The sequence below is a fragment of the Hakea prostrata genome, chromosome 4, assembly GCF_041222555.1.
Source record: "Hakea prostrata isolate BN-2017 chromosome 4, UWA_Hpros_2, whole genome shotgun sequence".
NCBI classification, from domain to species: domain Eukaryota; kingdom Viridiplantae; phylum Streptophyta; class Magnoliopsida; order Proteales; family Proteaceae; genus Hakea; species Hakea prostrata.
This window is the reverse complement of record NC_142603.1, coordinates 30,891,417-30,905,786: the sequence shown is the minus strand read 5'-3', so window position 1 is coordinate 30,905,786 and position 14,370 is coordinate 30,891,417. Positions and strand designations below refer to the sequence as shown.

Here is a 14,370-nt window from a genome sequence, read left to right as displayed (position 1 = left end):
CCATAAGCTCTATAGGCTGCTCCATAACCATAAGGCTCCACTAGTGGCTGACTGGCCTAACCCTGAATCTAATAGCCAGGAGGGACAGCATATGATCCATAACCATATGTCGACTTGGTAGAATCAATACTCTCCACAACAGTATCATATGAGGACTGTGCAGGCCTATGCCATTCGGATCCTCTAGAGGTGGAGGAGTCTTTAGCATCATCAAAATGCTCATTGATCTCATATATCCCACCAAGCTCTCCGCATCGGGTGGACGGTAGGACCCATATGATGGCGTGTCCTCTGTGCTCCAACCGTGCTGTCTCCCCTTCCCCTTCCTCGAATATGTAGAGGAAACATTTTTGCCTCGAGATACAGCTCCAGTATGTTCTGAATCCTATGTCGCGTGGGTGAACTGACTCTCTCCTGTGAATCTCGGTGGTCGTCCTCCCGCCCCCCTTGACTCTCACGTACTGGTGGTGGTGGTGGTCTGTCCCTAGGATCAGCTGAATCCTGATCACGAGGTCCCACACCCTCCTCATCCCCTCCATCATCACCGTCATCGCCATCGTCGTCGTCGCCGGAGGCTTGAGTCACCTCATCCTCAGTGTCGGACCAGAGAATCAAATCCTCACTCTGGGTGGATGCACTAGGGTGTGGCACGAAGGGACGGGCAGGCTTTGCATGTGCCCTCCCCTCCTGGGCCATGTACTCATCCACATCAGCCCCCATCTCCTCTGCAATCTGTCTATTGGGACGACCTCCCTCATCCAGCAATGGCTCTCCACTGTCCCTGATCCAGTCAACTACTGGGTTATCATCATCCATCTCAAATATGTCGGCCAACTCGATATTAGTGCTCTCTCTGTTCATCCCTTGTCTAATATGATCTTCTCTCAGTCTCATATTATAATGTATGTAGACAAGGTCCTCTAGACGTTTCACACCCAATCGGTTGCGCCTCTTCGAGTGAATGAGGCTGAAGGTGCTCCAGTTTCGCTCACAACCAGTGGTAGAACATGTTTGGGAGAGCACTTTGCTTGCAATCCTACTCAAGTTGTGTGAATCACGTCCAAATTGCAACCACCACTCAGCTGCAACAAACATAAACTCCAAGTCATTTTAATACTTAAATAACTAAATTAAAGATAGAATATAATAATTAAATGTATAATGAAATAAATGAATGAACTTACCCGCAAGGACGGTTTCCCGTCTCGATACGACCACAACACGACCGAAGCTCCCAGTGGCATCCCTAAAAGCCTTTATCTAATATATAAAGAGAAAAAACAATAACTAGTTACTAGGTTAATGACTTAGTATAAAACTATGAATTGTGAATATCAAATGATTCAAATCACTATCTCACCTCGAGTGCTTGTTTAGTAGAATCCGGTTCGAACTTCTCCACTACAGTTTGGACAGCATCCATCAAATCTTGCCTCATCCCAAGATTGTCCTTGTAATGGTACTTGGGATTTAAATAGTATGCTATGTAAAAAAGAGTATGTCATAAAATGGGAATAGTTAATGCTTAATAGTGTGATAACATAATGAAAATTAAATTAAATACTAGACTTAACAACTCACCAGCCTTATGCAGTGGATGCTGCAACATAGACTCCCATCTAATGTTGATGATTTGAAGGACTTTCTTGTTGCCGTGTGGGTGGACCTGAGCAACTTGTTGCTTCATCCTCTCTACTGCAGCAAATATGTGTGCTAGAGTAGGTTTTCTCTACTGATCTACCATCCTCAACACATTCACCACAAGTTCAAGCATCTTCACCGCTATCCTCACATTGTGCTAGAAAGTCTTATCAAGTATGGTCAACTGTGCTCTCCTTCCTCCCACTGATGAAGAACCCTCCCAGTTAAACCACTCCTCTGATGCAAACATACTCTTAAGGCCAGTCTTCCTACTCTCAAAGCTCTGCAGTGCTATCCAATTAGTAGCAAATCTGGTTATGCCTGGCCTCACTAACTCACCCTGACACTTGTCCCTCATCATCCTTAATGCATAGGTGTGGTTATATATGAAGGTGCTAATATGTCGAGCTTGCTCCACGGTCTTCTTCACAAGCTTGACCTTTCCAATGTCCTTCAACATTAAGTCAATGCAGTGAGCAGCACAATGAGTCCAAAAGAGCCTATATCTGTCCATCCATCAAGGCATCAAGCCATCAATACAAGGTTATAAAGTGTACATGTATATGTGTAATGTAAATATATGTATTTACAAATGAAAATTAATACTATATGTTTAAATACCTAGAGTTCTCTTGCATCTTCAACCCAGCTTTCTTGTAGTTGGAGCCATTATCAGTCACAATTTGAACCACATTTTCCACTCCAACCTCCTTCACCACTTGCTTCAATAATTTGTAAATGTATTTTGCATCCTTCTTCTCACCGGATGCATCTACTGACTTGAGGAACACTGTCCTCCCATCACAATTCAACATGAAATTGATGATGGACTGATAGTGGGATCAGTCCAACCATTAGCCATCACAGTGACTCCATAATGATTCCACATGGGCTTTAATCCCTTAATGTACTCATTTAAGTCCTCTTTATGCTTAGGCAAATACACATTATAGATCTCATATGGAGTGGGGCCCTGTACACCACTCCCAGCCTTGCCTATCTCCTCAATCATATCTCTATAATAGGGCCCCTGGCTGTATGTGCTGGAATACTATGGTAATAGGCCCATTTGGAGAAAGCCATCCCCACTTTTTCCTTCACACTCCCCCATAAGTGCTTCAACTTCCTCTGCTTTTGCTCAGGCCTCCTAAATAGGGCCGGATCATTGTGAAGAATCTCAAGATCCTGATCGGTAGGATGTGCTGATGAAGCTCGACCCCTTGTAGGGGCCCGTGGGATAGGAGCCTCCTGCCTCACACTCTGAGACCTCCTCATAGGGACTTGGGAGCCATCTGTGCCTCCCATACCTACTGGCTCTCTAGAGGACCCACAACCTAGACCCCTCTGTTGCCTCCTCATGTCATCAATCCTCTGTTGCTCCCTACTCATCATCATCGCCCTCTTCAGCTGATCGGCCTCTGGATCAGGGTCACTGTCTCCTGGCTCATCCCTACCATAATTCTTAGGATCTGGAAGGTCATCTAAGTAGGCATCCTCGAACTCATCCCTCTATGTTCTCTTCTCTTTCCTCTTTTTCTTTCCACCAGTAATATATGAGGCCATTGCCCTCTTGACCTCTACGGGCACCTTTGGGCACCCTGTTACATCCCTGTTGCCACCAGCTAGATGCAGCTTCAATCTAGTGGCCCCACCTCCTCCTATTTGTTTCTTAAAATAATTACACTCGCTCTTCCTCCTATCAGCTGTCAGTGGCCTCCCATGTTCCCAAGCTATGTCTGACATCTTTAAAAGAGAGTGCCTGATACAACAAGAAAGTAGAAACACACACTAAGTATCTTGAAAAGCTCCACAATATGCTCCAAAAATGACATACATGCTTCTAATAATAACCTCCTATTTTAAATATAAAAAAATATATGTATAACTATATAAGTATTTTTAATATATAAATAATTTTAAAATATATAAAATACAGACAAAATATCTTAAAAATATCCACAACATGCTCCAAAAATTGCATACATGCTTCCACTAATACTTCGCTATTTTAAAATTTAAAACAGAAATTAATTAGTTTTTTTTTAATATTTAATTTTTTTAATTATTTAAATATATATTAAATACAGTAAAATTACATAATTAACAGAAAAAAAAATTAATTCAACACCATCACAGCAATATGGTGTCTCAACTCTCACATACATTCATTTGAAGCTTATACATGTACTATACATCTACATTTTTATCAATATACATAATTTAGTAAATTTTAATAACAGAAAAATCAAAAAATAGTAGGAAGAATCAAAAAATAATTTTGACACTACAAATTCATAGATCAACACTCTAAAGTAAACATACATAAATTTAGAAGCAATCTAACATGATTTAGGGCACAAATGAAACAAAAATAAAAAAATGAGGAAGTCGGTTACTCACCTTGCAAGATTTGAGAAAATGCACAGATGGAGGAGCAAATCAAGTGTTTGAAGGAAATGGAATACTAGAAATTAGGTGTAGAAGGGGATGAAAGCAAGAGAAATCAGCAAAAAATTCAAAAGGAAGTCGAAATAGCTCTGGCAATATGGCTCGGTAGGTCGAAATAGTGTCGAAATGTCGAAAATGAGCTTGATTTGGATACTTTAAAGCCTACGCAGGTATCATTTCGGCCCGATATGGTATCGGGCCGAAATATCGACTCGTATTGACCGATATACGAAACGATATGGACACTTTCTGTGCCTACTACTACATTTCGTTTCGAATTCAATTTTTGCAGACATTTCGATGGATATATCGAGCATATCAATCGAATTTTGTTCCATGGGACAACTTCAAGGAAGCCATGCAAATCCAACAATGGTGGAAGCTTTGAGCAACATGGTTGCAGTTAACGAGGCAAGTTCCTAATTTAGTTTCCCCTAAGGAAAGATCTTCATGATTCAGTTTCCCCATTAGATTTGATGGTGAAAGCTAAGGAGAATTTTTTGGATTGACCCCAACTCAAGAGTGGGAGGTAGAATCACCATCAGCGGTGGTTAGGGTTTAAAACTAAGGGCTGGGTGTTGCAGGAGAAGACAAGGAGAAGATAGGGGTTGGCCCAGCGGCTTAGGACCAAATGTGGGTTGGGTTAATTAGACCCCCGACCCTCGGCCAGTTGGTGAATTTTGTTGAACGAAATAGAGCAAATAAACGGGCCTCAACTAAGGCATAGACCATGGTTGTCAAGGCGGCAAGGTGACCAAAGCGTTTGGGTGACAAAGTGGCGCCTAGGCGGGAATAAGGCAATCAAAGCGGTTGGGTTAAAAATTGTCAAAATACAACTACTTTCTATAATAGGCTAAAAAAAAAATTTAATAGTCACATTAATCCCAAAAAAAAAGAAAAAAAGAAATTCAAGAATCATAATTATGAAAAATTATTCAAAAAAAGAATACAAACTTAAGTTCATCTCATCAAACCATGGTTGTCAAAGCGTCCGTCTAGGCATTTACTAATTCATTGATTCTCGACGTTTAGTATGGCTCATGCTTTACATTCTGTTGCCGACGGGCGCGGGCAAGGAAGAAATTTCGACCTTGCAAAAGGCCGAAATTTCGACGTTTCGGTCGAAATTTCGATCGAAACTGGACACTTTTTCTGAAAATTGGAACTTCAATTTCGGGCCTCATATGGACTCAAAATGATTTGGATTCTTGTATACTACCTATTTCAAGCATAATAAACACAATGGAACTAGTATTTTGTAAAAAACAAAACTATTGAAAATTTATCATTTAAGTATACTAACAAATGATTGGTTCCGACAAGTGCAAACTTTATTGCATACATGCATAGAATCAACAACATACATGAATTGTTTGGTAGAATGGTTAGATATACAACAAGTCAACAAAATAAAATGACTGACTAGATCAAGTGATGGTGTCTCAAATATATAAAGCTAAAGCCTATATATCATATATACATAAAATAAAAATACATAATTTTAGAAAATAATTATTAAAATAAAAAAAATGAAAAAATGGTAGCAAATAATAAAAAGATAAGTTTAACAAAACACAATTATAGATCATAGTCCTAGGCTAAACATATATTAATTTCAAGGCAATACAAGATCATTTAAGGCATGAACAAAACAAAAATAAAAAAAGGGGAAGTTTGGAACTGTTGGGTGTGGCTCATGCTTCACATTCTAATTTCCTTTGTAGTTGTTGTGGCTTAGGAGGTGTTTGGAGGCAAAAAATGAGCAAAAGTGGTGTTTGAAGGCAAAGGAGTAGTGAAAATTAGGTGAAAATAGGATAGAAATCAACAAAAACTAAGGAAAAACAAGTTGGAATGCTGATATGTCGAAATTTTGGTCGAAATCTCCGAAATTTCGGTCGAAATTTGACACTTTTCCGAAATAATTGAAATTTCATTTCGTTTTTTAAAAATGCAGACATTTCGACCGAAATTTTGACAATTTCGGTCGAATTTTCTTCTATGGGCGCGGGGACGACGCCCTCGGAGCAAAAAATAGGTCCTATTTCACTTTGAGCCTTGGACTTCCTTTGCAGTTTGGGCGTCAATTTAGCAGTTTGAAACAAGGCGGTTGAAAAACTGCTTTGCCGCCTAGGCGGACGCTTTGACAACCATGGCATGGAAAGAAATGCCGCATTGGATTCATTTTATTGAACCATGTAAATGGGCTTTATTGAAGACTATGAGGCCCACAACTTATATGGTTTGATGTAGACATACATGTAGGGGCCCAAGATGCTTATGGCTCTTATTATGAAAAATTAACCAGGGGCATTGCGGTAAAATCCCAATTTCCCTTTCTTCTTCCCTCCAATTGATGACCAAGCCATTGCCCCAAGTTGCTCTAGAGGCCGAGGCGGAGATGGCTTGACTGATGGCAGCATAAGAGACCTGGTACCCTTCACTGAACTTCCAATTCACAAAGACAACCCCAACGGGGCAGGGAATGGCGATCGTGCCTCTGATTGTGGCTATGGGACTGAGTATCAGCTTAGGGCATGGAGTGGAATCTGGATCTTGTCCTTTTAGCAGTCGAAAACCTCACCAACGTCATCATGCAAACCACAACCATGACCACGTTGATAAGAAGAAGCACATGAAGGGAGGGGGCAAAACTTACAAGATCTACATCCTCCAGGGAGTGGATCTGTATTCCAGAAGGCTGACAGTGGATCTTTATTTCAGAAGGCTGACAGCCCAGCGGTGGCGTGCAACGACTCCTTTGCTGCCATGCGCAATGCCAATGATGCAAACCGTAACATGATCCTTGGTAAAAGGTTTTTTTGTAACTCCTTCAGATCCTGTCACCACTCTTGCTGCAAATACTGTTCAGGCCATTCTTTACTTTTCTGCTGGTTTAAAGGGAGTTGCCAGGAGCATGCTTACATCAGCTAAATTCAATGGGGGTAGCAGAAGATTTAGATCTGGAGTTTTTTGAGGTACCACCAGGTTGGGAATTTCTATGGGGACTTAATGGATGCTGGATTATGTTCAATTTGTGGTGAGGAAAGTTTTGGAACAGGTTCTGACCATATATGAGAGGAGGATGGCATTAGACACCAGTTGCATCCTTGGAATTGGGTTGTCTGCTATTGAGCCTCTAAGAATGTTGCAGAATTGGCATGGTTGTGAGGCGTGCACGTGAAGATCAGGCTCTTAAATTTCCTTTACCTTGAGGACAAGGTGAATTTCAAGGGGTCGGTAGTAGGGCTCTAGGATCATGGCATGTGGAGGAGAGACAGTGGGGTTATCATAGTGGTTAGGTTATAAGAAGGGGGAAAGACAAGATGAAAGAATATCGGTTATTTTTATGCGAGTGTTTGGGCTGCCTTTGGCAGAGGGGTAGCATATGCTCGGGGTGACTGGCACATTCAAAACCAGTTTATCTTTATTTGTGTTTGTTCTTGTGTATTTCAACAATTAAATATTATTAATTTTCGTATTTGATTCGCGGGTTCCTATCAAATACCATAAAGTTACCTGTTTTGTTGCAAATACATGTTCTAACCTCATCACCAATATCCTTTTCTTCTTGGTTTCATTTTCAATTATTTCTTTTTTTCTTCTTCTCCTGGTTTAATTATTGGTTTAGCCTAAGAAAACCCATGGAGGACATACTACTACTATTAGATTAGCAATTGCCAACTAAGTGGCTCTCGTTCTACTAATAAGTGGTTCTTGTTTCTCTCTTGGCCTACACTGGAGGGTTCCTTATTCTGCCTCTGAACCTAAAGCCCAATATATTAGAATGTTGTAGGGGTATTTATTCTATCTTCAGCTTAAATTGTGCTTTCTGTTTTTTTCCCCCACTATCTACGTTTAGCCTCTCCTGGAAGGTAGTTGTAATTCTCTTTATGAGCTGCTAGTGACAAATATGGACAAGAGGAACTCTCTTGCCCATGATTCTGAGTTCTAACATTTCTCTCGTCTTGTACTTCTTCTCCAAACCTCCTTCAACCTACATCTTCTCCTGCCTTTCTCTTTGTTTGTCACCTATTCTTCACTCATGCCTGTCCTAACTTTGTATCAGAAGAATGTTTGAAGAGCCGGGTAAGCTCTCCCTTCTTTTCAGTTTTTGAACTGTGGTAGAGGATTCTATTTGTGGTTGTACCATGTAAAGCTGTATTACATAGAACATTTCTTGTGGTCCATCATCTCATATACGGTATGAACTGAAGAATCCTTACATTTTGAAACTTTATATGGAGCAGTTTAAAGCTCATTAAGCATCTAACAGTTTTACAAAGACCAGTCTCTGTTTTCTTCCACCTGAATGGATTTTTCTGAGTCTCTTCTTCCCCTAAGCTTCAAATGACTTGAAGTTCAGCTCACCTGAATTGCCTAGAGGTGCTCCTTGACTTTTCCAAAGCCTTTGTCATTCCATGGAGTATATCTGGACATCTAAGCAGTTCTTCTCAGCACATGGTTTCCACCAGCTTGTGTCTTGCTTCTCTGGTTTGTTCCAATATTATGCGGAGATGACATGGAAGTGTTGCCCTTATGAATTGCTGTATATTGTGGACCGTGTTTAGTGCTATTGACTTTTTTTCCAAGCCCCCTTGTGAGCTACTGCAGTGAGTTTACTGGCTTAAAACCTGCCCTGTGTGTGGTTTTCTGGGTTGAGTGTTTTCCCTAGACTGTTCTTGTTGTTTTGCTGTTGGCTTCTTGCTGTGTTTGCTCATCATGTCAGGGCTGGTTCTGAAGTTCATGGCACGGTGGGCAAACTCTTGAGATCTCAGCGAGATGTTCTGGGGTCTCTCTCTCTTTACCCATTTAGCAAGGATGATGTGCGAGATGAGACAATGTCTCTAGAATCTTGAATGACTCTCAAGCAGATATCGACTACAGCCCCAATATCATGTGAACCTCCGGAATGAGTGGGTATATTGAGTTCATGACCGAGTCAACTCAGCTAAATTATGGAGTTAAGCTGCTGGTTGGGCTGTCTGAATTTACTAAAGCTTTTTCTCTCCTGGGTACTTCTTTGAGTACCTTTGATCTGCATCACTGTTCCAGCATAACATTTGGTGTTGGAGCTGAAACTGAGGTGAGGCAAGACCCATGGCAAGCCAAGCAAAGCTATTCGATGATGTTGACAATCTTCCTTACATGAGAATTCAATGGTGAGCTGGCGTTACATAAATTCACAAATCATAGTCATGACAGCTTGATGATACAATTTATTTATCAAAGGCAAATGGATTTCTGAAAGGTGACAAGTCTGGGTGTGAATGGACATTTTCTTGGTTTTTGTTAATATCAAGTGCCTTGATCCAGGATCTTTAAGTTAGGGTATTTATGATGCCTCATGTCCATGACAACAGTTACAAATTCCGACTTTTGGTTCTTTAGTTCATGCTTGAGTTCTATTTCCAGTATTTTTCGTTTCGACCTATTAGAAAATCCAAAGTAGCTTTAACTATCAGTTTTTAGTTGCCTGATCTCCATGGTTCATTGTTAAACTCCTAGATTGGGGCTGTATGTTTTTCCCATGCTAATGAATTTTTGTTCTGGAACAATTTAATTAGGTTTACAATGCCCTCGGTGTCAGCTATGTTCGTGATGGAAAGCTTGAAAAGGGTATAAGTCAGTTTGAGAATGCTGTGAAGCTCCAGCCTGGATATGTAACTGCTTGGAATAACCTCGGTGATGCCTATGAGAACAAGAAAGATTTAAAAGGTGCCCTGAAGGCATTTGAAGAAGTGCTCATTTTTGATCCTAACAATAAGGTAGCACGTCCCCGTCGAGATGCATTAAAGGAACGTGTAGAAATGTACAAGGGAATTCCTGTGAAATCAAAGAAAGAGAGGTAATTTTTCTGCGGCTCTTATGTAAATTTATATTCTGTGATTTTCTTTTGTAAAACGTGAACTCTGTAATCATTTTAGTCCCATTGAGCTTGTCAATTTACTAATTTGCATCTAAATAGACTTGATGACAATTCATCCTGGAGATTTGAGAAGTAAGATTACGCAGACAATGTTACCTGCTAAAGAGTTCAGTCAGGTCAACTTTGGAGTCTTGACTAAATACCAATCAGTTAATCACGAGGTACTAATGAGTAATGACTAAGCAAATTATCGGATGATTGGGTAGGTATTAACAAGCGGACATATTCTCGTGTTACATTTGGATGGTGAGAAAATATACCCCTCCAAGTCAGGAATACTTCTAAACAATTCAAGATTTATGCTTAACTCGTAGATTGAGATTCTACATACCTTACCACCTCACATGCTTCATCAGAAGTCACTCTAAGTTTGCTTGATCTGAATTCCAGTTAGTCATGAGAGTTAAATTATGCAAATAACATATGTAGCTCCCGTGGTAATGCTAGATTGTCTTCTCATCATCCAACATGAATCAGGCATCTTCCAGTTCTGATTCTCATGAATGTCTTAATCCTCAATGCGCCTTAGCATGCATTTTTAAGTCTGATAAAGAAATTAAAAAAGTAAAAAAAAAAAATTAAAAAAATCATCACTTGATTTACCAACTAGGGCATCATCACCATGCATTTTACTTATATATTAGTGTATATAAAATATCACAGGGGGCATATTTGGCTGGATCAGGCATGTTGCATGCATTTGTCATGAGTCATGCGTTCTGGATGGTAGTTAAAATGGAACAACATACAAAGATGGAAAACATAAAAACGAACTGTTTCCTTTCTCTTGTCATCAAGAGAAGGATCAAAACATGACTACTTCACTACCTCCCGAAATAATCTTGGGAGAAATTCTTCCACGAGTCCCAGCCAAGTCTCTTGTTAGATTCAGGAGTGTATGCAAGCTGTGGTGTGATACTATTGCAGATCAACAGTTTGTGCAAGGCCACCTCCATACATGGAAATCTCAACCTTCTGGACAGATAGTCATTCACAGTTCAGGTAACAAACATAATTTTAAGTCTGAATCAGATGAGGAGTTCGACTTGTGCTTAGGGAAGTGCTTGGGGGAAAAAGATGGCTTTCTATCTGTTAGGGCATCGTGCGATGGTCTACTTCTCGTCTATGTAGAAAGGATCTCAGAGCGAAGGTATAACCGGAATTACTATGTGTGTAATCCAATCACTAGATGTTCCCGTAAGCTTCCCATTCCTCCATTCCAATGGTTTGGTGCCTCTGGGTTAGCTTATGACCTGAAGATCCTAAAGTATAAAGTTGTGGGTTGGTTTGATTTTGGACATGATGGTTGTAAATGCATGGTATTCACCTTGACTGATCATAGGGGATTAAATGGATCATTGAGATATTGGAGGGAATTGGGTTTGCCTAAAGCTTGCAGATTACAAACATTTGCTCGTCCTACTTATGTAAGAGGGGAATTCCATTGGGTGGCATTCAATTACGAGTTTAACACGCCTTGCATCATATCTATGGATGTCATGAAGGAAGAACTTAAAGAGATTACGCTACCAAAATTTGAGCTAGATAATTCTCGAACAACAATCATTTTGGTTGGATTGAAGGAATCACTATATTTAGCGCACTCATCATTTATCCCCAGAACATTTCAGCTTGGTTCTACATCCTTATGGGTTTTAAAGAATGCTGATGACGAGAAACACCACAATGTATGGACCAAGTTATGCTACATTGAGTCTGGTGATTGTGATTTTGAAGGTGCTCTCAAGATTCACAAATTTGTTTCTTACGATACAAACATTCTTCTGGATCTGTGGTTAATGGTTATTAACAAAGATAGAGAGCGGTATACAGGTTCTTTTTCTGAAGCGCATATTAATAGTCTTGTGAGTTGGGATGGATGTGAAGAAACATTAGCATGAGACATAAATATTCGAAATCCTAACATCAAATATCAATATCTTCGATGTAATTCATATTTAGCTTGTTTATTTTACAGATTAAATAAACAAAGGAAAAAATTAAAACAAGTTTTTCTTTTTTTGTTTCCTTTTTTATTTCAAGTTAGAATCAATTTAAAATAAATAATAATTTAAGAGTGAAAGTTTCGTTTGGTAGCAAGAGAGATATAAGAGAAGAGAAAGGGAAATTGTCATCGTTAACCATTTGTATCACTATTACTTTATGTGATTACATGTCTAATTATACATCATTCCCTATTTGATCATCAAATTTCGGTTAACTTTGCATTTATGTCCCTTTGATTTTAACAAGTAAATAAATATTGCATGTAGAATATATCGTTTCTAAATATTGTATGAAAATTGTGTAGCTTACGCGATCCTTAAGGGATAGCAATCCTACATCGGACTTCATGTGAAGCATTAACTATTAAGCAATGTGACATATCAAAGACCTACTCCTAACAGCCTAACCCATTATTATTTCAAAAAACGAAACTTATTGAGTATAAACTTGATGCGTCCAAAATCTGCTTAGCCCTTAGATCTCCTCGTGATGACCTGCAAAACGAAAGCGTCAGATGTGGCCCGACCGCAGGGGTTGGGAGTCCACCTCCGAAAGCTAAGTCAGTTTATGAACTTAATCACAAACGGCTTTGCTAGAAGCACAGAGCTAAGGAATGAAGAACTGGGAAAGGTGATCTAGATCGTAAGCCTCTGATAGTTTATGTCTACTAGTATGTATTTTAATCTGAGTCTGAGTCTGAGTCTCAGTCTCCGTCCCTCACCTCGTATGGCAGTGAGGTTTATATAGAGTGTACCTTCGAATCTCCTTCGTTGGATGCACTTGAGCCTTCTTCGGGTAGTCGTTGGATCTTAACAGTTAGATCCGTTGAGCGATAGACTACTACTAGTTTGTACTAGTAGAGGACTCCTGATATAACCTTTAGGTTATGCGATGATTATCCCTTCGATAATGATTAGCCGCAGCCGTCAATTCGAGTCTGCCATCATTAGGGTAATTAACCTAATTCATAAGTTGAATTAGGGCGTGCTTGTGGCTGAATAAGTTTTCTTCCTCAGCAAGCCATCTTCTGGATCCGGTTCGCTCGGGAGCGAGTCGATTCCCTCTGTCTCGACCGGGGTCGAGGGTTGAACCAGGTATGAACCCGGTTCGATCATATTTTCTCCATATCATGAACCCCCCAGACCAAGCGTTCGGTCGATCCCGAGGGCTTGGTTTTTAACTGGGTTCTTCGTCAAGCAATAGTCTCTGCGTTTTCCATTAAATGTCATATCACATTTAATGTGGTGGTCACTTTTCCTCGAGCGTTGTGAGGGTAAGGCCACATGTGTCCTTGCAATCGATCTGTCGTGGCTCACGTAATCCAAGCGACGGTTTCCGAACGCCTGTTTCGGATTCGTGAGTTCAAACTTTCAAAACGTCTTCTAATCTCGATCGTTGATTTTGAATCAATCTCGATCGTTCGGATTCCCGAACACTCGTGCGGGTGCTTTTAAATGCGGTTTGTTGTCTTCGTAGGTTTCATTCTTCCAGTCCGGAATTTGAACCTTTGTCGTCTGCTTCGCGTCTTCCTGCTCTTAAGCTTTTGCCTCACTGAATCAGTAAGTTTACCGGTCTTTTTCTTTTTGTACCTTACTGAAACAAGTAATGGCAGATAATAGGGTTTCTCTGGTATCCAGTGTTAGTAATAGTAGTGGTAATGAAGCTTTTGCTTCTCCTCTTTCCGAACAATCGGATAGTGATAACAAAACCCTAACTGTCCCCTGACATGAGTTTGCTGAAGTTTCTCAAAAAGGTTTAGAGAGAAAAACTGAAACTCCTTTTGTCCTTCCTGAGTCTGGATCTTCCAAGACTTCTAGGGTAACTGCCGAGTCTTCTTGGCAGCCTCAAACTTCCAGGTCCAATGGCTGACTTGGCTCTGTTCCCTCCATTTTCAAGGAGGAAACCCTTCTTTCAGCAATCCAAGATTTTGATTTTCCTTCCTCTTATTAGGTTAGGGCTCCCCATCCTGATGAGAGGGTTGATTCAACCCTTTCGGGTGAATTTTCTCTGTACATAGATGCACTGGAAAGCGGGGTTCGCTTTCCCTTTTTTAATCCTTTGTTCTCAGCAGTTCTGAATCATTGGGACATTTGTCCCGGAATGCTCCTTCCCAATAGCTGGCGTCTCATCGTTGGCTTCTTGGGTTTGTGTTTTGAACTTGGCATTACGCCATCTCTTTCTCTCTTTGTGCATTTTCATGTTCTTTCTATCTCCCATCCTCCCTGGTGGGTTTTTCTGTCCAAACGCAATAAGGCTGAACTTGATTGGAGGGGCAGCATCCTTGCCAAAGGAACTTGCCCTTCTAACCACAAAAGATGGCGCGAACGATACTTTTTCTGTCGAGCGCC

General features: G+C 40.4%; 2 protein-coding genes across 2 annotated transcripts in view; both read left to right on the top strand.

Annotated features, from left to right (window-relative positions):
* The window catches only part of LOC149018681 (Tetratricopeptide repeat (TPR)-like superfamily protein), an 88,289-nt gene extending 78,194 nt beyond the window's left edge, over nucleotides 1–10,095 (top strand). Inside the window, exon 4 of the mRNA XM_089152832.1 lies at nucleotides 9,654–10,095. Within this exon, the coding sequence (XP_089008958.1) occupies nucleotides 9,654–9,938 (285 nt within the window). The 3' untranslated portion in view covers nucleotides 9,939–10,095. The remainder of the gene's footprint in view (nucleotides 1–9,653) is intronic.
* A 732-nt stretch (nucleotides 10,096–10,827) lies between these two features.
* On the top strand, nucleotides 10,828–11,916 carry LOC149018680 (F-box protein At5g49610-like). Its single transcript, XM_089153943.1, has one exon. The coding sequence runs from the start codon at nucleotides 10,828–10,830 to the stop codon at nucleotides 11,914–11,916; it is 1,089 nt and encodes a 362-aa protein (XP_089010069.1).
* Nucleotides 11,917–14,370: the final 2,454 nt, after the last annotated feature.